Source organism: Myiozetetes cayanensis, unplaced genomic scaffold (genome assembly GCF_022539395.1).
Source record: "Myiozetetes cayanensis isolate MyiCay16 unplaced genomic scaffold, myiCay2020 scf10, whole genome shotgun sequence".
NCBI classification, from domain to species: Eukaryota; Metazoa; Chordata; class Aves; order Passeriformes; family Tyrannidae; genus Myiozetetes; species Myiozetetes cayanensis.
The window spans coordinates 34,471,515-34,495,856 of record NW_026086605.1 but is presented as its reverse complement, the minus strand read 5'-3'; the positions used below and the strand labels follow the sequence as shown (position 1 = coordinate 34,495,856).

The 24,342-nt window shown below is 53.3% G+C and overlaps 1 protein-coding gene across 1 annotated transcript in view; it reads right to left on the bottom strand.

Moving 5' to 3' along the window:
* The window catches only part of CDH23 (cadherin related 23), a 180,299-nt gene that overhangs the window by 50,113 nt on the left and 105,844 nt on the right, over positions 1-24,342 (bottom strand). The window contains exons 13-23 of the mRNA XM_050305693.1: positions 10,803-10,867; positions 10,010-10,247; positions 9,353-9,458; positions 8,836-8,963; positions 5,595-5,667; positions 5,227-5,343; positions 4,748-4,860; positions 2,995-3,102; positions 1,573-1,762; positions 775-920; positions 243-462 (exon numbers count right to left, since the gene is read on the bottom strand). Of these exons, the coding sequence (XP_050161650.1) occupies positions 243-462; positions 775-920; positions 1,573-1,762; positions 2,995-3,102; positions 4,748-4,860; positions 5,227-5,343; positions 5,595-5,667; positions 8,836-8,963; positions 9,353-9,458; positions 10,010-10,247; positions 10,803-10,867 (1,504 nt within the window). The remainder of the gene's footprint in view (positions 1-242; positions 463-774; positions 921-1,572; positions 1,763-2,994; positions 3,103-4,747; positions 4,861-5,226; positions 5,344-5,594; positions 5,668-8,835; positions 8,964-9,352; positions 9,459-10,009; positions 10,248-10,802; positions 10,868-24,342) is intronic.

Sequence of the window (24,342 nt, the reverse complement as noted above, 5' to 3'; positions counted from 1 at the left end):
ACCAACAGAGAATTTGGGGACCCTGCCAGAAAGATCATGTTTTCCCCATCTCTGTGCTGTGCTGATGGCAGGCACAAAGCCTGCATGGACAGCAGAGCGATGGGCTGCCCTTCCCTGTGTCCTGTCGTGCACAAAAGCAGGCAGGATCCTGTTTTCAGATCATACATCCGTCTGATTCCTCAGCACATCTCCCATATACACCACTTTTCCTCCACGGTTCGGAAGGGTCTTGGTGCCCTCACCTTTGACAGTCAGGGTGCTGGTGGAGCTCTTGGAGGGCACGCCGGCGTCGCTGGCCACCACCCGCAGGTAGTACTGGGCGATCCTCTCCCTGTCCAGCACGGTCGTGGAGGTGACGAGCCCGCTGGTGCTGTTGATGAGGAAATCCATGCGGGGCATCCCCACCTGCATGCGGTACGTCACCTGCCCGTTCGGGCCCTCGTCCAGGTCGATGGCCACTACCTGGGGGGGAGAGCAGGATGGGGGACACCTGAGTGTCTCCTGAAAATCAGGGAACATCAGGGTACAGAGACCCTGAGTGTTTCTTTGCCCCCAGGGATGATGGGATGAAACGTAAGGGGCCTCAGAGGAATCGCCCTGCCAGGAGCGAGCACGTGGGTTGGGGATGCCACAGCCCCTTCTGCATGCCCCTAGTTGCACTGCTAGAGGATGGAGAAGATGGAGAGGATGCACTCTTAGCCAACTTTGCAGAAGCAATGGCAGTGACAGCAGCAGCTCCCAGCGTGGGGCACGGCAGCAGTGGGACACACTCACCTGGAAGACAGAGGAGCCTGCGGGAAGGCCCTCGGCGATCTCGGCAGCAAAGGGCAGGTTTTGGAAAGTGGGGTCGTTGTCGTTCAGGTCCAGCAGATTGACAAAAACTGTGGCACTGCTGGTGGCTCTCAGGGGTGGCCTCCCACCTGTGGAGGCCAGGAATGGGGTCTGAAGGTTAATACTTGAGCTGTTTCCACTCCTCTCCCCTAAAAAGGAATCCTTCCTCCCTATGCAGACAGTAGTGCAGGATGGGGTGATGCTCCTGATCTGTCATGGATGATTTGTCATGGTTGGAGCCCTAGACGGTTTGGATTGGAAGAAACATTAAAGACCATGGAGCTCCAACACCCTGCCATGGGCACGGACACCTTCCACTAGAGTAGGTTGCTCAGAGCCCTGTTCAACCTGGACTTGAACACTTCCAGGGATGGGGCAGCCACGGCTTCTCTGGGTCTCTGAATACAGAACTCCCTCCTAACATCTAATCTAAATTTCTCCTCTTTGTAGTTTAAAACCATTACCCTTTCTTCTATCACCATCTGAAAATGGAAATTTATCTTCATATCTCTACCTTTTTTCCTGAAAAAAAACGATGTTTCCCTAATGCACCACTTCCAGAGAAAAACACATCAGCTCTTTTTCCCCCACCTGCTCAACTGACTTTCTGGGATGCTGACGGAGCCAGGCTGAGGGGCCAGGAGAGTTTTTGCCCCCAGGCTCAAAGGTTCAACTTGTTGCTGTGAAAACAATCCGTGAGGGAGAGAGGAGGGAGCACTGTGGGATGCAAGTGGGGCTTACAGTCGGTGACGGACACCACGATCCTGCGCATGAGCTGGGCCTCCTGGGCGTTGGGATTCTCCCGGTCCAGGCGCACGCCGGTGGTGCGGATCTTGCCCGTGGTGCTGTTGATGCTGTAGAACTTGTTGGGAGGCCGGATGCTGTACACCACCGTGCCGTTCTCCCCCAGGTCCGGGTCCACAGCCACCACCTGCCATGGAGAAACAGCAGAGAAATAAAGCGGAGCGCTGGGAATTAACTCCCACATGGATTTGCCGGAGTCTAACAACAGGTCTGAGCTCACATGAGAGGCTTCCCTGCACCAGCACCAGGAAGAAGCTCCCCTTCATCCATCCAGCTCTGTATTTTCCTGATATTTGCAGGGATTTTGCACCCTCGAGAGTGGAGTTAAATCTCCCCAAAAATGGTCTGTGAGCCCAGGAGGTAATGGCATGGCAAGAGAGACACAAGCATGCAGCAATCAACCTGGCTTTCCTCCCTTTAAATAAAACCACTTAAAAAACAAGGACCCCTCAGAAAAATAAACTAAATGGGACAAAGAGGCGCTCTGAGGAACTTGTGCCACCGCACCCAGAATGCTGGAAATAACTTCCTTGGTGGAGTTCTCCTCCATGTCAGATATTCTTTGCTTTATTGCTCTCCCTGTGACATTTTTAACTACAGGGGCATTTACATTAAAAAAAAACCCAATTTCATTGCACTCATAACTTCCCCAGCTCCTGCTGCTTGTCTCGCAGCTGAATTTACGTCGGATCGGTGACAAAATAATTATTTTCCCAGCAACTAATTGGGATGTCAAAGGCAAGATGACTTCAAGCTGGCGCCAAGCAGCGGGGCTGGTGCTGCGTGGAGGAGAGAAAACCACTGTGCTCTGGCTCAGGCAGTGCTGCCAGACCTTTCCTCTGCAAAAGAAAAAAAAAAATCCTTTTTTTTTTTTTTTCCCCAGCCTTCCTCCTTATATGATTTTGTGGATTGTCTTCACTTTTCCCTCATTTATTTTCCGTTCTGTTCCCATCATTTTTCTCTCGGCGTGATGGAGTAGAAGCCTCCCCCTCTCCTTCTCTTTTATTTCGCCAGAGGGACTTGAAAGGCTGTAAATCAAAGTCTTTCACAGAGGTCCTTGAAAGAGGTCGCAGGCAAGGCTAAGAAAAGGAGAGTTTGGCCAAAATCCGCACAATTTGGAGAGGAAAAATAATATCCCAGAAGGGGGAAGAAACACAGAGGATGGGCAGCAGGTAGCAGGCTCAGGAGTAATGTTTTAAATGGAATTCTGCAGGATAGTGCTGGACTGGAGGTGACACAGGTTCGGAGGTGCCACCGGTCAGGAGGTGCCACCCACTTGGAGGTGACTCCCTGCTCCAGCCAGGCTGGTGACAATCTCACCAGGCTTCTAGTGTGACCACCGCCTTCCCTCGCACGTACCGTGGTGACATCTGAGTTGGGGGGGGTCATTTCCACCAGGTTGATGAAGTAGGGCTCATCCTTCCACGTGGGATAGTTGTCGTTGATGTCCAGCAGCGTGATGTTCACCTGCGAGAGAGCAAGGAGGCAACGCTGTACCGGGAGGGAGGATGCAGTGGGAATAGGGCAGGAAAGGGAAGGGAAAAACCTGAATCACTGGCGAAAAGCAAGAAAAAAAGAAAGAATACATGAGAAACCAGCAGAGGGTACAGTAACAGGGGTGGGAGGTGTGAAGACAAGAGAGCACGGGCGAGGACGGTGCTCTGAAGTGTTACCTATCTTGGGTTTTCAGCCTGAGAAATGGCACCTAAGTGACAGTAGTGAGTCTGTGGGATGCATCCTACTGCCTGGGAGTCCCTCACCTCCCCACATCACCCATTTCCATCCAGCCTGTGAGGCTATGAAGGTGTCTGAGGAAGAGTTCAAGGGGAGCGGGGTCCTAAGCAGAGGGTCTCAGTGGAGCTTCTCCCGGGGTCTTCTCTGCTCCCAAGTCCCTGCATCCTGCTGTCACACCAGGCTGAGCTGCTGGTGCCACCCCGTGGTAGGAGAGGCGAGTCTGGACAGCCACAATCTCCAGGGACAAGCCAAGGCACCACCTGGGGAAGGCTGGTGACCCACCCCTGCTCCAAGCACTCCAGGTGCTTGTCCATCACCCAGGGATCTTGCAAAAGACCCTTATTACTGGTCAAAAATTGTTATTTTGAGTTCTCTGCTAATGGCAGCAGCCAAACTTACTCATCTCACTGAGTTTTAATATTCTTCAACTTTTTAGGAATAGGGAGGGTTTTTTCCCCCTCCTTGTCTTTGCCTTTCAGCAAAGCTATTTAGGAGAACATAACCTCATCCAGAGTTCCAGGAGGGGGGAACTCAGCATTCCCCAGGCCATGCTGGTGCCACCACATGTCTCTGGGAGGCTCCATAGGGAACTTGTAGTCTGCCACCACAGACCTCCTGAAGGCCTTTGGCAGGAGGGACAGTTATTCCAGGGATATTCCTCAACACGACCACAGATTTTCCTGCATTGTCCTGTGTTGTGTGTGAGGCATCTCTGCTGCAACCCAACCGAACATCCCACGAGCACCCCAACGGTGCCAAGAAAATGTCCCAAGAAAGATGGTGCCATGAGCACTGAGACACAGAATCACAGAACCGTTAAAACTGGAAAAGACGTTTAAAATCATCAAGAGTTTTACAAATACTTTGCCAACAATGGGGCTCCCTGATGCTTGTGAAGGGCAAGGCAAAGAAGGAGGCAGCTCCACCAGCACCTTCCGAGGAGCCCAGGCATTCCAGGCTGGCTGGAAACGCTTGAACCCATGCAGCATGTGAACAGACTGCTATTCCTGGCACCAGGAATAACTAAGTGTTCCCACAGGCTCTCCAGCTCAGCCTCTTCCCAAGAGGCATGGACAAAGAGAGCCGTGCTGCAGGTGAAACAGGTACCCATTACCACCTCCACATGGAGAGCTGGGCATGTAAAGCTCTGGAAAGCCAAGTGGTCCCTGTGTGGTTTCCCAGGAAAGCGAGCTGATTTCAAGGTCTCCACAGCCTGGAGAGTCAATCTGTGAGCAGTGCTGGGAGCAGTCAAGGGGGCAGGGACCGCTGTGTGCTCTTCACCCATTCACATAGCTAAAATATGAGATACCCGTGTCCCAGCCCCAGGGGAGCACCTGAGTGGCTCGAGGAGATGGAAATCACTCCTCCCCACACTCACCATAGCAATGCCTGTCTTCTGATGGTGGCCCACGCCTCCATCCACGGCCCGGACGATGAGGATGTACTCGGATTTGGCCTCCCGGTCCAGCAAAGACGTCGTCGTGATTTCTCCTGCAGCCACAGGAGACGACAGGGGAAAAAAAGAAACACTCAAAACCAGGGCCAGGATAGTCCATAAACGGGCCCTTCCTTCTGATCCAAACAGATGGATCCTGGCAGCTCCTTAGGTAACAGAAGCCTTCACAGTCAGGCTTTTCCTTGGGTGTCACTCCCACCAGGGGCTGAGTTTCCATGGATGCCTCTGCTGAAGCTCTCATGGTGACTGGGCAAGTGGTGGTGTCTGAAACCTGGTGAAACCCTTAAACTGTGGGTCTCCTAAGCAGATTGATTGGAGGAGAGGAGGGAAGGGCGAGGGAAGGAGTGAGGGCGAAAGAGAGAACTGAAAGGAAAAGCGGGAGAGCACGTCCAGAGCCTCACCTGAGCGAGCATTGATCCGAAAATGCGAGGAGCCTTCCAGGGAGTAGATGATCGACTCCTGCCCGTACTCCCTGGACCGGTCCATGTCCGTGGCATTGAGGAACAGCACCGTGGCTCCTTGGGGAGGCAGAAATGAGGGTTGGAATGGGTCAGAACAGCCCTGATCCCCCACACTGCTCCTGCAGTCCACTCCAGACAAGGGGTCCCCTCTCCTGCATGCACGGTGGGGCCAAACCCCCACAGCTATGAAACTTCACCAGGTCTCTGGCTTTACCTCCCCAGAAAGGCATCACCCACCCCGTTCTGGCTGTAAGATACCCAGTGCCCTTCTGGGAGCCTGGAGAAGGAGCAGGGGGGGTGGCCCGTACCTGCCATAATGTCCTCCATGACGGTTATCACATAGGAGGGCTTGCTGAACGTGGGGGGGTTGTCATTTTCATCCTGAAGCAAAGAGAAGGTCGAGAGGCTGGTTGGGAAAAAGGCAAAGTGGTCAAGAGCTGCAAAAGTCTGGTATGGGGATGCTCCTGGCCAGCTGCATCTCAGGGTGTGACCAGCTCACAATGCCAGTGTGGGGAAGGTGCCTTGTGGGGGAGGCGCTGGGGGTCTGAGTGGTGGTTTCACTGTGGAGGCAGCTGAGGTTGAGGTAGGATGATTGTCAGTGACTTTGCTGAGTCCTACAGTGGGGATGATACTGACTCCCTCATCACTCAGCACCCTGGGCACAGGGCTCAGGAACCACTCACAGGCAGATGAGCATTCTCCAAGCTGCTCCTGTCTCCACCATGAGGCCTGGGAAGCTCAGGCATCACATGAAGCACGGCAGCATCGTGCACAGACCTGCTCCTCCCTAGTGTTCCAGGTCGCCCTGGCCATGAGGCAAACTCGACTGGCCAGGTGAGCTGGTGAGCTTTGGCTGTCTTTCTTTCAGAGGAGGAATGCTGTGGGGGTTTGCAGAGAGGGCAGCCACAGCATTTTTGGGGGGAAGTTGGTTTGCATACCAGTTCCCTCTCACCCTGTCTCTGCCAGTGACCACTGGAGAAAAGTCCTGGAGAAATCAGGCAGGAGCAATTGCTTGAAACATCCCTCAAAACAGATTCTGGACTGGTTTAAAGCTCCCCCCAGGGGGCCTTAAATGCTGTTTAAACATTGTTAAGAATCTGTCTTAAATGAACCAAACCCAATCGCCCATGGAGGGAAGGACAGAGCTGCCAGGACATTAAAACACCGTTATGGACCTCACCAATTCCCTGGGGCTGCTCTGGGGATGTTTTCTACCTGGACACCGCTGATGGACCTGTTGCCACTGAAATTGATATCTGAAGCAATTTCACATGCCAACGATGCCCATCCAACTGCAATCAAATCTCCATCCCCTGCTTTCGTGCCTGGAGGCAGGTGGTCTTTAATCAGCCTCTGCATCACTCAGTTTTCACAACGTCTCCTCCGAGGGCAAGGAGGAAATTGCCGGCTGCCCGGGCTCTGTCCTCACCAACCCTCCTCCTCCTCCTCCTCCTGGCAGAGATGGGTGGGGGGCATCCAGGGCAAACCCAGGATGTCTGGGCAGGTTAAAGGCAAAGGAAATGAAGAAGCTGAGCGTGCATCCACATGCCACCTGCAGCTGGGCCCGGGTGAGCTGTGCCGTGGTCCAGGCTGGGTGGACACAAGCCAGAGCAGACGCCGCGCCGTGTCATTAACGTTCCTGAGATCATCAGGCCAGGCTCAGCAGTGCCACTGCCCCCAGGAAGCCTTCTCCTGAGGAGGCAGGGCTTGCTTCTGGCTGGTTCTCCATCTGGCCAGAGCTGACGTGCACCTGCCTCCTACTTGAGAAGGACATTTCCCACTTCAGCAACGTGAAACTCCAAAGCTCCCCGCAGGCATTGCCACGTGATGCCAGCCAGAACCCAGCACTCCTCTGCTCCCATGGATGAGGTCATTCACTTATCCAGCTAAGACCAGCTTCCCATGTTCTCCTGATGCTCAGCCTTCCTCCCTACACCCTCACTCTCAGACAGACATCAGTCGACCGGTATCATGGAATCACAGAATGGATTGGATTAGAAGAGACCTTAAAGTTCATCTCATTCCAACCCCCCTGCCCACTATCCCGGGTGGTTCCAAGCCTCATCCAAGCTGGCCTTGAGCACTTCCAGGGATGGGACAGCCACAGCTTCTCTGGGCAACCTGTGCCAGGGCCTCAGCACCCCCAAAGGGGATAATTTCTTCCTAACACCTAATCTAAACACGCCCTCTCTTCCAGTCTGAAGCAGATCCCCCTCATCCTATCCCTCCGCGCTGTCTCCGACGATGCTGAGGATCATGGATGCTCACACTAAGCGCACAACCCCTTTCCTCCAGACACAGGCAGGCTGTAAGTCACCGGCTCATCGCTCTGAGCGGGGCGGCAGCGGCAGGGAGTGAGGCAGAACCTTATTAGCAGTGATATTTCCCGGGATCCTGGCGCGGCGCGCACTATTAGTTCTGACTCGGCGACTCCCTCTACAAAAGCGTATTGTCCCCTAATGGGAAATCTACAAGGCGAGTTTGACTTCTTTATTAAAAACCAACAACCAAAGGATGAAAAAAAATTACCTCCCTCCACACTCGCTCTCGCTCTGCCTTTTCACGGCTCTTGTTCCTCAACTGCTGTCGCGAAATGCTTCCCCCTCATTTTCTTCCTATTTTTTTGGCTTTTTTTTTTTTTTTTTTTCCCTTTTCTTTTTCCAGTTGAGAGAAATTCCCTTTGGTTGAGAATGGGAAAAGTGACAGCTATTTAAACCCCACTAGTGTACAGACTCAACCCGGGAGATGACTGACTGAAGTGTGGTCTTTTAAAAGAGGTGTTTATGCTGTCTACAGCACAGTGTGGGAAGGATGTATTTAACCACCACCAACTCCCCTGGCACTGCCTTATTCCCCCTCTCTGGAGCACAGTGAGGAGCTGGAGGAGAGACGTGCTCATGGCACTTCACTCCCATCTTACGGCATCGTGGGCTTTATCTCCCTCACCTTCCCAGACTGATGCTGCCACCAGCCCGGCACAGATCCCATCACTGCGAGAGTGACGGGTTATCAACCAAACTGTCTCCATCGCTGATACCTCCCTCCACAATTCCTCAAACCACAACGTGCCTCAGAGTGACACTCTGATCTAATCATCCCGAGGAAAGCTGTGATGTTTCGCCTCTCCCAGCAGCAACTCCTCCTCCAGAGCGTGGATTTCCACCCTGTTCTCGGCTCTGCCCCTCACCCTGTGTTTAGCTGCGGCTCCCACAGTGGCTGCCCAGTGCACCGTGCACAGCTGAGGAGAGGGAGGAGGTGCATGAGATCAGGACAGCCCATCTGCACTTGTTCATGGTGACACCCCTCGGAGACACTCTCAGTCACCCTTTGTCCCTCAGACCTTCCCAGATGGCAGGGGCAGCACTTCCTTAAGCGATACATATGACACATGAAACATATGGGGCATATATGTGAGACACATGTAACCACAATCTGTGCACACACGTCCGTGGGGTGGGATAGTCTCGTTGGGTTATTGATGAATTAGCAGCACTGCTACGGAGCAATTGCAGGGAAACCACGAGAGGAAACGTCGTGCGCTGTACTTACAAACACCTCGATGGTGACGGGGACGGTGCTGTTGAGGGGTGGTTTTCCAGCATCCTTGGCCATCACAGTCAGGTAGATGACCCCGTTGTCCACCTGCTCATAGTCGAGGGGGTGGTTCACGCTGATCACTGGAAGGACGCAAAGTGGGGTGGTCAGGACGGTGTTCACGCACTGAGCAGGATGGCAGGCAGGCTCGGAGGGTGGCCCACCCACACCACCTCCCCAGGGCCAACAGTGGCTGTTTGAGGGGGCAATACCCCACAATCACAAGCACTGGGCATCACTGGGGCCCTTGAACTGGCACGACCCATAGAGAGTTGTGCACCCATGGAAACACAGCTCCGCAGCGGCTCAGCTCGAGCACTGCTCCAAAAGACTGCGCTGCGGGCCAGGTCAGGACAAGCAGAGGAGCTGCTGCAGTGGCTTCCTAAATGCTGCTGGCATGACAGCTGGTGGGGCTGTGAGCCTGAGGTGCTGCTGCTCATCAGTGGCACTGTGGTGCCAGACCAGCGCTTACCTCCGTACCCTTCTGACACGGTGATGTCAAAGTAGTCGCGGAAGGCAGACGCCTGCACGATGCTGTACGTGATCTCGTTGTTGGGAGGGGAGTCCTCGTCGGATGCCTGGGGTGTGAGCAGAGGGAGGACATGAGCATGGGAGCTGTGCCAGGGCTTTGTGACAGGAGAGAGTCTAGGGGATGGGAGGTGCAGGCTGGGCCCAAGGAGAGTGGAAGTGATGGAGGAAGATGTGCCCATCAGGGGTCCCAAGGGGTCTGTAAACCAGCTCTCCTGCTTCTCTCATCCCAGAAAGAAACCTGTTGCTGGGACTTGCTTCAGAAAATGTTTGCTAAGCCCATCACAGGCACTGATCATATTACACTGACAGAGGGAGATTTAGACTAGATATTGGACAGAAATTCTTCCCTGTGAGGGTGGAGAGGCCCTGGCACAGGTTGCCCAGAGAAGCTGTGGCTGCCCCATTCCTGCAAGTGTTCAAGGCCAGGTTGGACAGAGCTTTGAGAAACCTGGAATAGTGGAAGGTGTCCCTGCCCATGGCAGGGAGTGGAAAGAGATGGGCTTTAAGGTCCCTCCCGACCCAAACCATTCTACGACTCTAACCCGCTCCTGCCTCCCCACTGCACACCCCAAGCGGAGGAGCCACTCCAGTCCCTCACCCGGAGCCGGACCACCTGGGTGACGGAGGGCTCGTTCTCCCGCAGGGCCCCCAGGTACGCCTCCTTCTGGAAGGTGGGGACGTTGTCGTTGACGTCGAGGACGTTGATCCTGACGCGCCCCGTCGTCTCCTCCCCGCCCCCGTCCCGCGCGATGACGGTCAGGGTGTAGCGCTGCGTGGTCTCGTAGTCCAGCCGAGCCGTCAGCAGGATTACACCTGTGTCCTTGTCCAGGGAGAAACTGAGGGGACAGGAGAGGAGAGGGGAAAAGCCCTGGTGACCACATGCTGGAGATGGAGAGGTGGGGTGGCAGCAGCCTGACACCTTGTGTGGCAGTGGGTGAAGTTTGTGACTTTCTTCTGGGGTATACGAGGTCCCAGGGCATCCTCAGGAGCTCAATGCAGCTGGTAGGGGAAGAAACCCTCAGTGCTGCTCTACAGACAGAGAAAAAGGGTGCAGAGGCCTCCAAATCCTTTCTGCTGGGCAGCCCACATGCAGCCCCCAACTGCCCACCACAAGTGGGTCACAGGTGGTGCTCCAGGGCCACTGCAAACATATTTATTGGCCTCATGCAATGTTGGTGCTCGTAGGTCCCATTCAGCAAAGCAATCAAATACACAGAGCACGAGGCATGTGCTGCAGTTAACTCACCCCTCTGGGAGACAGCAAAGAGAAGGTTTCATAGGGCATCTTGCAGGTAGGACATAGGCAAGGCCCTTAAATTGCCCTGTGACTTCCTAGTGAGGTTAAAAGAGGATTCTGGAGGATCCAAGTCACGCCAGTCTGTCGCACTTACCGGTCAGGGTCATCGCTGAAAAAATAACTGACTTTCCCATACGTGCCCACGTCATTGTCAGTTGCCTGGAAAAGATAGAAGTTAAGTAATAAATGAAGGTATTCATGCCAATGTTGCATTACACACGCCAGTGCAGACCTTCTGTGCTGTCATTTATTCCTCAAAAGCTGCTTGAGCTCCCCTGGGTTATCCTGCTCATCCCTGACTCCTGGCCTGCTCCAGCTGACAGCCCTCCAACCACATCTCTCAGCATCAGTCCAAAAACCTTTGGGAGTGGGAGATGTTACACCTACACACACACTAAGCTAAGCTGGAAAGCACATGTGAAATGGGTAACTCCCGAGGGCCACCCATCCTGTCCCTGTGAAGGCAAAGAGCTGGGACCACACACCCACAGCTCATATTGCTCCCTGTGCATTCCAGGCTGGCAGCACGCCTGGGGCTGCAGGGAGAGGAATAAACACCCATCCTGCTTCAAAACTCCTCCCTCCCCAAGCTAAAATACAGATCTGGAAAAGCAAGGAAAGGGATTTCAACCTTGATTTCCATGAGGACAACCCTTCCGGGGATGTAATCTGCTGCATCCCCGCAGATGGCTCAGGATGGCTTGGGATGCTGCAGGATGCACGTACTTCACCGGCAGCTGCCGGAGCAGGAGCAGGTTGGTCATGGCTAAAAGACCAACACCTTGTGGGGAAGACGTGCACAACTCCCTGTGTCAGCTCTGGATGAGCAAGGCAAGATTTATGTGTGTTTTAAAGTCTTTGCTCTAATGAATGTATAAAATATGCATGAGCGGCGGCAGGAAAATGGAGCAGAAAATCTTATTTTTAGGTGAGGGAAGTGGAATGCAAGCCCCAAAATATCCTTTTTCTACCCCAGTATATTTTCTAAATCGAGTCCTGTCTGGATTACTCAGAGACCAACAGGTCTGTGAAAAAGCAGGGTCAAAGACACATTTTATGTCCAGATACCAGCAAAAGGTTGTATTTTAGGAGTGGCATGGAGAACACAGCCTGTTCCTGAAACCTTCCTGATTTATCGATGGCCTTGATTACCCTTGACAGCAGAGTAGGAGCTTGAGCACGGCTTTACCCCCATGTGCTGCTTACCTGCCACACCACGGGGTGACAGAGAAGAAAAGGCAAAAAACCCAGACAGGATTATTTAAGTTTTTCTCCCCAAAGGTCTTCCCAGCCCGAGCAGGGAATTCCTGTGGCTTTACACCAGCCGAAGGGTGCGCTGGCAGATCCAGCCTTCCAGACCTACTGATTTTGCTGATTTTCCTCACCTGCTCCATGTTCACTGCAATTGTGTTCGGTAAAATGGAAAAAACCTGCCCAAATCTGCCTGGAGAGATGCCCAGAGAGTGAGCAGCACCCACTCCTGGAGGACAAGTCCCTCTGGGGTGCATCTCCCCCCTCACAAGACACATATAAAGGTGCTCCATCCCAGGCAGAACCAGGTGACTTTTTCCATATGGAAACACCTGGAGAGAAGAAGGGTCAACCCACCATCTGCCCACCCCAGCATCCCTCAGACAACTCATACTGGTGTTAATCCCCCATCCTAACACCTGCCACCAGCCCCTTTTTTGGGTCCTTGTTCCCCAGAATCCTGGAGTGCCTTGAGCACCCTCAGCATTGCCTGGTATGAGCCAGCCCTCAACCTCCCAGCCAGGATTTTTCCTGTCCATTACTTCCGTGCCCACAACCTCTGTGCATCCCTGGGTCCCATTAATTCCTAAGTGGCTGGTGTGAGAGCAGAGCCCAGAAAAGCGTTTTCCATGCACCTGGATGGGCTGTTGATGAGATAATGATTTACAGGGGGCCTGACAGTGCCACTAAGCATGGGCAAAACGAATTCCCTTCATTTGGCCCCCTACAATTGCGCTCGTAAGTGCTTATTGCGGTGACAGACAACAGTGGGAAAGTGTAATTTTCTTCTGATGGGAAAAAAAAAAAAAAAAAAAAAAAAAAAAAGATAGGGAAGGAGGAAGGTTAAAAGAAGGTTAGCATGGAGGCGCTCCGAATGGGAGCCCCGGGGAGGGGAGCCAGGAGGGCGGCTGGACCACAAGCTGTGGTGATGCCAAATGTGCCAGCGAGGCAAAACAACCTTCCCCCGAGGAGCCAGGGGGGTGGGCAGCCTGACCCTGCCTCACCCTCCACCTCACCAGCTGGGCTAATTAATGACCCTGATTTACACCAAGGGAGGGGGAAGGTGCTGCTGGCTGGATGGCTTTCCTGGCAGCTGAACATCACAGAGATAACGCTGGGCAGCGGAGCAGGTTAGTTGAGCGTGACAGGGAACATGCAAAAAGCCAAGCCACGCACGCTCAGCATGTTTAATTCGGGATCTTAGCTTGTTTCTGCACTACCAGGCTTTTTTTCCCTCTGAGGGTAAAAAGAGATGCTCAGATGCTCGAATCCCTGTGGAGGCAACACGCACTCCCTTCCCAAGGGCTCCCAGGAGCACACGCCTGCAGAACACCCCAAATCCCACCGAGCTGATGGCAGTCCCTGGGTACCAGCTGTTTTCCCGTGGCTTTTCCCCATCACTGACTGGTTTTACCTCCCAGCATTCACGCATCCATCCCCACAGCCGGGGGAGGAAAGGCATCTGGCTGGAAGTTTCCCGGGGTTCCACCTGGAGAAGCAATCAAATGGCTTTTACCGCTGCTCCTCTCCTGCCCGGAATATTAAAGCGGGATTTGCCCACTGGAGCCTGCAAAAGGGCAGGATGAAAATGCGGGTCCAAATCTGTACTTTTATGAGCTGTCACCGGCACAGACCATTTCTAAAAGATCCCACATTTGTGCAGCTAAACTCTGGGAGAGCGGCAAGAAGAGGAAGCCTGGATAACCCAGAGGATTAATTTACCGAGCTGCAGTGTGGGCACCCGGCACATGAATCACACAAAAATACCCACAGCCCATTGCTCTGTCCATCTCCATCCCTCAAGCTCAAATATTTTGGATGTCTCCCTTTTGTCCCACCAGGGGCCATCACATCCACCCTTCCCCTCCGGCTCCGGGGCCGGCAGAGCCGGAGACAAAAGCGAGGAGCTGGCGAGCGGTTCTGCTCTCGTGGGCAAATCTGCAGGAAAGGGCATGTCGTCCAATTTGTTCGGGAAACAATAGCAATGTTTGACATGTCATCAGGATTGATGGAGCAGAAATTTACATGGGAGAATTCAGTTTTAAACAGCTCCACGGAGCTTCGCCTGGTAATGGTTTCGACATTCATCATCCGCCAGCCCCACTCAACGACTCCTTAAACTGCCGGAGATTAACTCTACTCACAGCAGCTTCAGGGAGCACGGCAGGAGGAGCGAGGAAGGGCTTAAAGAACCAAGAAGAGCCTTTCGAGGTGGCTCAGGTCCCCCACGGAGCCCCTGGGATGGCAAGTCCTCCCCCCCCAAAACTGTCAGACAGGGATGAGCAGCTGGAAGTTGGTTGCAGGGGGTGAGCAATTGGAATGATGATTAGGGCTGCCATGTCCTGCCTGGCTGAGGATGGCTCTGCTGGCACCATGGGAGCTAAACCCTTCCCACCTTTCCCTCGGTGTGGATCTGCAGGAACAGGTCCCAGCTCTGTTTGTTCTTCTTCGCTCTCTTTGTTTTCCCTCCCCTCCCTCACACGCACAAAGCAGGAAATAAAAATTGATGGGGAGCAAATTGCTTTGGCCAGGAGCTCTCTGCTTAAAAGAGTCCTCGCAGGAAAGCAATTACAGGACGTCAAAAAGCTGTCAGGGTACCGGAGTGACCGGGCGTGAGCCTGTTTGGTCCCTGCCTGCTCCTGCTCCCCTGGCTTTGAGACCAGGGTACTGCTGCTCCAGCAAAATGCCTGGGGCTTGGGAAAGCAAACAGAAAGAGGATTCCCACCTGCTTCCTACTTTTTGTTGGTTTTCTAGGGGCTCCTTGGGGCTGACTGGGCAGCCAGGGGCGCCTCAGAGGGTGGTACTGGAACCCCAGGGTGTGGAGCCATGGCCTGGCACCGCACTGGTTTTTGGAGACACCAAAACCTGCGTGTGCTAACCAGGCAATCATCCAAACACCCCTTCCCAAATGCAACCTTCAGGTCCCAGGGGAATAACAGCTAAGTGCTGGTATCCACCAGGACTGGGATTCAGTTTGCGATCTGGGGGGAGAGAAACGCGATGGGCCAAGAGATGCAACCGCTGGGCTGCAAAACCGGGACAGGAAACCAATGGAAAACCTACTTAAAGTTATTATGGAATGACTCTAGTTGGAAAACAGCTCTTTTGTCGGCGTTGCCTGCCCCGGCCGTGCTCTTTCCCAGGCTTTTAAAGAGAGGCTGCCCGGTGGGAGGTGGCAATCAGGCAGGAGCAGAGCCGGTGGATGGCTGGCATCGCCGTGCCGGAGCCCAGCAGCGTGATTAGCTGGGAAAGAGGGAGGTGGGAGTGGGGAATCAAGGCAGTGCCGGGGTTCTGCCGCTGCCACCGCTCCCCCAGCAGCTCCAAACCACGCACCGAGCCAGGGAGCTCAATCGGTGCTAATGACCCCAGAGGGCTGCGCTCAACCTGGATGGGGGGGGGGAAAAATAGCCAATCAACCCCCCTGGGAATGGCAGAGCTTTTCCCCACCTCTTCTGCCAGCCACCAAGGAAAACAAGAGCCTTCCTGATTGTGTTTTATAACAGCATTCCCTGCAACATCAGCTCCACGCAGGCGAGGTTAACACTTGCCTGGGCAGCCGTGATTTAGCGGGGAGTGATTTACTGCAGCCAGGCTGTTGGAATGGCTGGAGACCAGGGTTTAAAGCACGAGGGGACGGAAGATGGCCCAAAAGGGAGAGAAACAGGCTTCTCCAGTGTGGGTTTTCACTGGTGACACCAAGACCCTTTAGGTGCCCACCCCAGTGGGTTTTACTGGGGCTCGGAGCTGGAGCTGGGCTCAAGTCCCCCACTAATGAACAGCATTGATTTCATATTCTCCTGTTGTCCACCTAAATGGCAAGCGGCACATCTGAGCGATTAAATAACCACACAACTGCCTGTCCTGACATCTCAATCACTTTGCTGTTGGGTCTCTAATGAATTTTACAGCCCAGCAAAATGGAAGAAATTAAGGTCAAAGTCCAGCGGAGGAAATATAAATCCTCGATGATCTCTAAAGTATTTGCACGAGCTCCGGGAAGCCACTCACGCCACCTCCCATCTGCAACTCCATCTCATCCAGGTGAGGGGCCCAGCAGGGAGAGGGAGGATTAAGAAAAAAGGAGGGAAGAGCCAAGCAGGTCCTTGCCTGGAGATGGACATGAACATCTTGAATGCCAGCATGGAGAAAGAGAAGAGGGAAGCTCAACTATTGTCCAGTTGGAATGAAGGAAATTCTCCCTGGGGCTGGATGCAGCCCATGGTTGCTCTGAGAGTGAAGCAAACCCAGCTAGAGGGTGGGATTTTATTTCTCGGTGAGGAATAGCAAGATCAAAACACATCCCTGCCAGGCAGAGGCTTTCCTGGAGAGAGCAATGTGGGTGCACCTTGGAAAACCGTGATCCAGAAGCCATAGGCTGAGGTGTAATAAAAAGACAACACCCTCACCTCCCTGAAGCTGGAAACTGCACCTGAGTCTCAGTCAGTCAATCAACAGCCACTTCCCAAGGGTATCTTAGGGGATGGAGACCCACAGCTTTTACTCCTGTGACCAGAGGTGACACAGGTTTGCTTCTAGGACACAGCAGCCAGCCACAGGAAGATCCAGCAGAACCTACGTCCTGGGACACAAGTGGATGATGGAAGGGATCTCAGCAGGTGGATTCACACATCTCAGGGTTCCCAAATGGGTTCAGGTAAATTGCCCTCCCCTTAAGGCCCCAACAGCAGCCTGTCAGCATCACCAGGGGTTGCACAAGGTCTATCCAGGGGTGACACTGTCTCTGTCACAGCATCACTCAGCCAATGGCACCCGCTGGATGCTGATTCCCACGGGAGCCCCTTGCCTGAGGAAACAGAGCCTTGGATGTTTTGGGAGGGCATGGAGAAAGCCAGTTTGGGAAACAGATTAAAATCCCAGGAGCACTGGCTCTGTTGGAACTTTATGGGTGGGAGAGGACGTATCGAGGCGAAGATGGCGACTGCCCTACAGGGACTGCTGAGAAGGTGTGAAGTTGGAGTGTTCCCGTGGCAGAAACCATCACCTCGGGAAAAATTCTCCCTTTAACTTCCAGTCACCTCCCAAATCACCAGGCAAGGCCAGCAGCAAAGGAAAAACACCCAACCCCACCTCCTACTGGGAGCACTGGGAAGCCTGCTGCTTGGCTCATGCTTTGTAGGATGCAATTTGGACAGGAGCAGGTGTGCATTCGCTCCCTGGTTTTCTTTCCCTTCTCAGGGAAGCTGAATTGGCTTTTTTGGAGGGGGTGGGGAGGGGGCAGAGGGCACAGGCTGTGATTTTGCATTGTTTTTCCCACCTCCCTGCCTTGGCTGTGCATTTCTCCTGACAGCTCCATCAGGACAGGGAGCGGCTGCACAAGCTGCAGTAAAGTGTCTCTCTCTCTCTCTTCTCAACGCCTGGGCTGTCATGATTCCTATTCCACCCCATTTTGGTCTTACGGATTGATATTTAGATTAAGGAGATAAACACAGCCAAAGAGCACTGGGCCCTGACAGAAAGACGAGGACTTCAGATCCGTCAATCACCCTGCTACCTGGTAACTCCCTCCTCCCCTTCCCTTTAGGTTACAGAGCAGGATTGATAAGAATATTTAATGGCAACAAGGAGTGCAAGCATCTTTTTATACTTGTAAAAACCCCAGAAGCACCCAGGAAGAAGACAAGCCATTCATGTTTAACTTTCCAGGCAATTTGGGATTGTCTGCTTTGATTATTTAACTCTTCACTGTTCCGTGTGTTTGCAGTTTGCCTCTCCTCTGGCAGATAAAGGATTCAATTTTCTTTTAAGCGGCAGGGAAATTGGAAGAGATTTTGCTCTGTTTAAGCACAGCTGGAGACAGAGCACTCAGGGGGGATTGAGAACAACAAGATCAATTAAGATGCTGACTGGGAGGGAGAGCTGTGTGGGCCAGGGTAGGGGAGAAGGGCTGGAAGGAGGGACAAAGTCCAGGCTTGGGGGACATCAGAAATGTCCAACTGAGAGCTCTCCAGCCTCCACTGAGCTGCTGCTGAGCCATGCTTTCATATTCCCACCAGTGTCCTCTGAATGCCCTCCTGACTCCCTAAATATCCTCTCCCCTGTGCTTCAGCCTCTGTAACAACAGCCTGCCCTGGACATTTGCCTGGCAGTCCTCAGTTACCACCTATCTGTCATTCTCCCTCTCCAGTAAGGGCTTTCTGAGACATTTTCCACTCACCAAAAGCAGAAGGAAAGGATGGGGACATACTTGAGGCTCCTCCCAATGTCTGACCACCCTGTGCTCCCCTAACCCACGAAAGAAGGCAGAGGAGGTTCAAGTTACTCCTAACGTAGGTGGGGCAGGTGACTCCCCACAGAGCAAACTCAATCCCCTGTGCAAAATTTAAACAGTAAGTCCACTGGAGAAGACTGAGAAGCCTGTGCCATCTTCATGGCAGCATCAGGGAAAGCTGTCCTGTAGACCACCATGAGATGATGGGCTGCACCACTCTCCAGTCCTAATGCTGGGAAAACACCCCAGGTGCCACGGACAGGGCAGGGGGTGGTTTGTCTCCCACCTGATTCCCCACAGAAGCTGTGAGTAGGCTCATTCCTAGAAGCCTTTTCATCCATCCATTGATTTAACAAGGTATTTCCCCACCTCACTCCCTGCTCTCACTGGCTATGTTCTGTACTCCATGCAACATTCCCACAACTGGGAACAGTGCAGGTCTTGAGGCTGGTCCACAAAGCCACCATCCCCACGTGAGAGAGAAACAGAGCTCAGGGTGAGCCCCTTGGCACAGCACCTCACCCACCAGCACCTCAGAGCTACAGCCTCCATTACCGCCTTTAATTTCCAACCGTTTCTGCCCCCCTGCATTCCCTTTTTCTCCAAGAAAAAGGGGAAAGAAAAGCTTTGGAGATCACCAAGAAACAAGAGATAGTGGCAGCTACACAGATGTGAGGGGATGGTGAGTGCCCCTGGCCAAAGGGATGGAGGGATGCAGGGTGGGGTGAGTCCTGAAGGCAACCAGAGGAACCCCACAGGTTTGCAAAGCCCCATCCCACCCACGTCAGGACAAACCCAGAGGGATGCAACTCTCCAGGGCACGCCAAAGCTGCCCTGGGACTGCTGCAAAGTGCCACAACGGGATTTGGGAGCCCGTGGAACCGCGGCATCACCGCCATCACCGCGCCCCTGCCAAACTCAAAGGCCAACAGCTGATTGAGAAAGCGATTTGCATTTTAAATAGCTGCTTATTGATGTCTGCAACTCTCCTTTCCCAGGGTGAGAAAAGTACATTATTACTTTCTTGTTGACTGGCGTTTACAGCCGGCTGGAAAGAAGGGGAAAGAAAATCAGGCCGGGATCGATTTTCCCGTCCCCGACGCGAGGCCAAAGAAAGATCGAAGAAGCAGGAGAAAACTGACAGCTGGGTGGTAAAGGGGAGGAACTTTGCCAACCAAATTAAAGGTTGACTTAATGAGGAGAGTAATGGAAGGTTAATTAGCGCATTTACTTCATTAGGTTCTTACTAACAAGGCTTCTCCCAAGGAAGTGCAGTGGCAGGGAGGGGGAAGATGAGAATTCAGGTGAACGGATGTGTCAGGGACGATGTTCAGGGAGGGGACAACCCATGGGAAACAGGGGAAAAGAGCTACTCAGGAACGTGAACCAGTGTACATATACATTTATACACTACATGCACACATATATAGGAATGCAAAGGCTAATGCATTTGCCAGAAAGACAGAGACACCACCTCTTCCCCATCTCCACCAAATAATCTGAAAATTATAATCTGAATTTTGTAAAAAAAAGGGAAAGCAGTGGGGTTTTTTTAAGCACAAGGCTGCCTTAGAGATTCAGGTTATCAAGCCCCGAGGGAACGCAATGCTTATTTTACCTGCCTTGTTGCATATCACAAGATACAGAAAATCATTCCGACACCAAAATCGATGCCTGATGGTTGAATTGGGGACAGCGGTTTATAGTCTGAGGTCTGCTGGAGATGCTCAAACTATATTCCTGAGAGTCTCCAAAAGATAACTCTGGGAAGCCCAGTGGCAGCTTGCCTGACAATGTCACGTGTGTGGGGAAATATTTCCAAGCTCTGGAAAGTCTCCACATCCCTTTCAGACTTCTTGAGGGTGGTTGTCATGAGCCCCATCCCGGACCAGAGCTGCTCCAGGGTAAGGAGGACCAAGGCAAGGCAAAGAGCATAACCTCCCAGGGATGTGTGAGGAGATGGTTCCAGGGAGAAGGCGGTCACTAACTCAGCAAGGGTCTGGGACAAAGAGCTACACAACCATCCCAGGGAGGTGTTGATGTGATTTTCAAAGAGTGGCTCATCTGATCCATGCCTGACCTGGCCAGAGTAAGGAAAAGCTGGCTGGGGAGCACTGGGAACTGCAGGCAATAATGCCTGCTGGGAGATTAACCCCTTGTGGGGGTGGGGGTTGAAGGTGGGCAGTGAGTAATTCATTCCCTGCAAGCCTCCATCTTTATCCTAGCCATTTTTCCAGGGAGGGTGAGCAGGGAGGGGGCACACAGCAGCCCCCCAGCCCCCTGCTGCTTGTCAGCCAGTTGATGGATCCCACAGCCACCGATCCCAGCCTGCACAGCCAAGCCAGACCAGGGCAAACAAAGCGGACAGGAGGGATCACGGAGCTAGGATTACTTTCCACACTTCCCTGGAGAACCATTTTTCTCCAGACCCTTCAAGGCAAATCAAATGCATTGTCGTGTCAAAAACAAGTTACTCTTGGTTTGTTTGGGCTTTAATGATTTTGGTTATCGGAGCTTTTCAGGAGGACTTTGCTGTGCGGTTCTGTAGTGCACGAGGAGCTTAAGGAGACCTCCTGCCCCTTAATTCCTGCCTCCAGGTCTACAAATACATCAAGCAACGGGCAGCAAGGCAGGTGCCTACGCCCCCATGCAGGTCCCTGGCTTTTGGAAGCCCGTGGCAGGTGCTGGCAAAGCAGCAGTATCCCAAGGCAGGTCTGGAGGGGCACTGTGCTCTCTGCTCCCCTGTCACGGCACTCACACCCCCAGCCCTGCAGTGCAGCAGGACCTGGAGATGCCTCAGGCTGGGTGGCAGGTGTGAACACACAGTCACACCTTCCCTGAACTTCCCAGCCGAGCATCCTCCACCGCACGCGAGGGGCGCGGCTGATGCCAGAGCCCTGCGTGGCACCCAAAGGACAGGGGGGATCCTGGGCTGGACCCCCCTCCTCCTCTCCCTCCTGGGGGAGCTCCCTGGAAGCTGAGCTGGATACTGGTGAACCCAAAAGCAAAGCCACGTTTACACAGCTTCTCCCACCCAAAAAAACCTCCCTGGCTGAAAACTCCATCCAGTGCCTCTCCCCCTGCCCAGGCTACCACAGCTCTTCAGGGGAGCCCCACCAAAGCTCATAGGATGCGAGCCCAGGGGACCCTGGGCTTCCAAACCCTCCAGCCCCAGGAAAGGAAGGAGCAGAGACCTGAGAAACTCGGTCTGATGACTGCCCAGCACAGCCATTGGGCATGGGGCCCTGAGGCTTCCCTTTCCCCTGTCTCAGCTGATGTGCTGCAGGGGGGGTTGTGAAACTTTTACACTACTCTCCCTGCTGCCAGCAATGAGGCAGTTTGGAGTAGGACAGAGAGTAACAGTAGTAACTCAGATTATTTGATGGAGAGGAGGAAAAGGTGGTGTCTGTCTTTCTTGCAAATACTTGGGGGCTTCTCTTGCCTCTGGACTCAAGGACTAAAGGGTTACCAGAAGGTCTCCCTGCCCATGGCAATGAAGTTGGAACTGGATGATCTTTAAGGTCCCTGCCAACACAAACCATTCCATGGCTATTGCTGAACATGGCTCTTCATTCCCCCCAGGCAGGGTCCTTCCCCAGGGCTTCCTATCACATAGAGCCCGAGCCCTCTGCCCCAAGCCCAGAGCTGGCACCTTTGCTCATCACACCTCTCCAGGGCCCGTCTTTCCAGCCTGCTCCTGCTATTAGGAAAGCCAGCACCTATCAGAAGCCACCAGCCTCCCAGGCAGGCAGCACCTGGTGGGGGTGTCAGAGCCCCAGCACATACACAGGGTGCAGTGTATGTTCTCGCTGCCTCGTTCCTGGAAGGCATGAAGTTATACCAGCTGCCTGCTTGCTCAAGAAGTGTGAAATTCTTTCTCTGACCTTTTCTGTTACATTATTAAAAGGTTTCATGGTCAGTTGTTTCAGTAAAAAAATAGTATTTCAATATCTGTTGGTAGCTGGGGCAGAACTGGCCCACATCTTCAGGCTGAGCTCTGCTCACCTCCCTGCTTCACCCCCAGCCTCACAGAAGGTGTTTGCTGCTGTGTGGGACCTCAAAGCCTCTCCAGCCTGGTTTTCCCTGGCACAGCAGGGTCTGGGGCAGGGAAAAAGAGAAGTTTGCCTGGAGAGAGACCACTCATAAGTGCAGAGCCCTGGACAGGTTTCTTGCCCCTCCGCTCAGCTGCAATGGACATGTAACTCCAAATTGCCATGATTTATGTTACCTGGAAGCTTAGGCTGGAGTAAGGAGCCCTTCACACTGGTCTCTGCAAAAGCAAACACACAAGGCCCTTAGGCCCCTCTGGCCTAAGGGGCTTATCACACAGCTAAAGAATCATGGGATGACTGAGGTTGGAAGAGACCTTTAAGATCGTCAAATCCAACCATTAGCCCAGCACTGCCAAGCCCACCACGCACAGTGTGTCCCTGAGTGCCACATCTACATGTTTTTTGAACACTTCCAGGGGTGTTTTATGCTCTGCTAGACACTTCCCTGGGCAGCCTGTGCCAATGCCTGACCACCCTTCTCAGTGAAGAGATTTTTCCTATTATCCAATCTAATCCTCCCCTGGTGCAACCTGAGGCCATTTCCTCTTGTCCTGTTGCTTTGTTTTCTGGGAGCAGAGCCTGACCCCCACCTCAGCTCCATCCTCCTTGTCAGGGAGTTGCAGAGAGCCAGAAGGTCTCCCCTGAGCTGCCTTTTCTCCAGGCTGAGCCCCCCACAGCTCCCTCAACCACCCCTCGTAAGCCCTGTGCTCCAAGAGCATGGAAGCAGGAGGCAAAGGGTGCCTTTGGGCACATTGTGGGCTCCCTGCACGGGGCAGGAGCTGCTTCTGTGGAGTCTGGACTCCAGATGTTCTCGTACAAGCAAATGACTACCTGCATCTAGAAGATAAACACCTTTCAGGGACAGAATTAAACAGACAGACGGATGGATGGGGAGATGGAGGGAATGCAAAACAAAGAGCAAACAAAATCTCAGAGGGCAAACAAAGCTGCTCCGTGCCAGGAAGGTGACAGAGGTTTGCCCTGGAAGCCACGGATCCAAGCTCACACATCTCTGGGTACAGAGAAAGAGGCAGGGAGTGGAGAGCAAGCAGCAGTCCCTGGTCCCTGCTGGCTGCCTGCACTTTGGGTTGGTTTACAGTTGATTTATACGTGTAACAGGCAAGGTTTCTCTGCTGTCACTGCCATTAGGAGCTGAAATGCTGTAGAAACGAACGGCCATTTGTCACCACAAATGAAGTCTGCTTGCTCTTTCTTTTTGTCCTTCCCTTCCAGGCTGGCCAAGCTGAGTGCCTCTCCCCTCGCCTACACACACCCCATCGTGTGCAGCCAAGGGGGACTAGTCGGGATGCACTCACAGGAGGAGGGACAAACATCCCAGGGGCCTCTGGGAGCAACTTCTCCTCATTCCTCAGGATGTTGGGCTGGGCAGAAGACCAGCCATCTCCCATTGCCTCAGCTCCCATGGTTTTAGCTGCTTGCCTCCCTGCCTGGAAGGTGCTGCAGGCACTGTTCTGCCCAGCCAGCTCTGCTCAGCCCACACACTCCCCTGCTCATCCTGACCCCAGAAGACATCTGATTAGTCCTTAGCACCCTGAAACCCATCATCCTCCCAAACCTGCACTCATTTGCACAAAGGAGTATTTTTGCTGCACAAAAAGGGGGAGCCAACAGAAGTCCCCTTTCGTGAGGACGTCACGTATCAGTGTCCACCCACACCGCGTGGCTGGACAGGCTTTCCCCAGAAACCCATCCCTAACCCCTGTCGGGGAATATCCAGAAGGAGCTCTCAAGCAAGCAGAAAAGAAGGATAAAAAGAAAAGGAGGAATTCATTAGCAAGGAAAGCAGGCTTTTAGTCTGTGGCACGTGGGACAGTTGCAGAGACGCGGCGCAGACGGGCAGTGCCGTGGCAAGCGAGCAGAGGGCTGTGGCTCAAAGGCAAGCGGCCACAGCAGGAGGAGCTGCTACTTTATGAGGGTTGTTGGAAGTTTGGGATCAGCTGGGAGGGCAATTTGGATTTCAGCACTAATTGCATCCATTCTGATTTATCACAGAAGATTCAACTCCTGGCATTTTGTGTTCACTCTGAAATGCTGGCATAGCTGGAAGTTGGGAAAGAGGAGCTGCAGTAACAATCTCATTG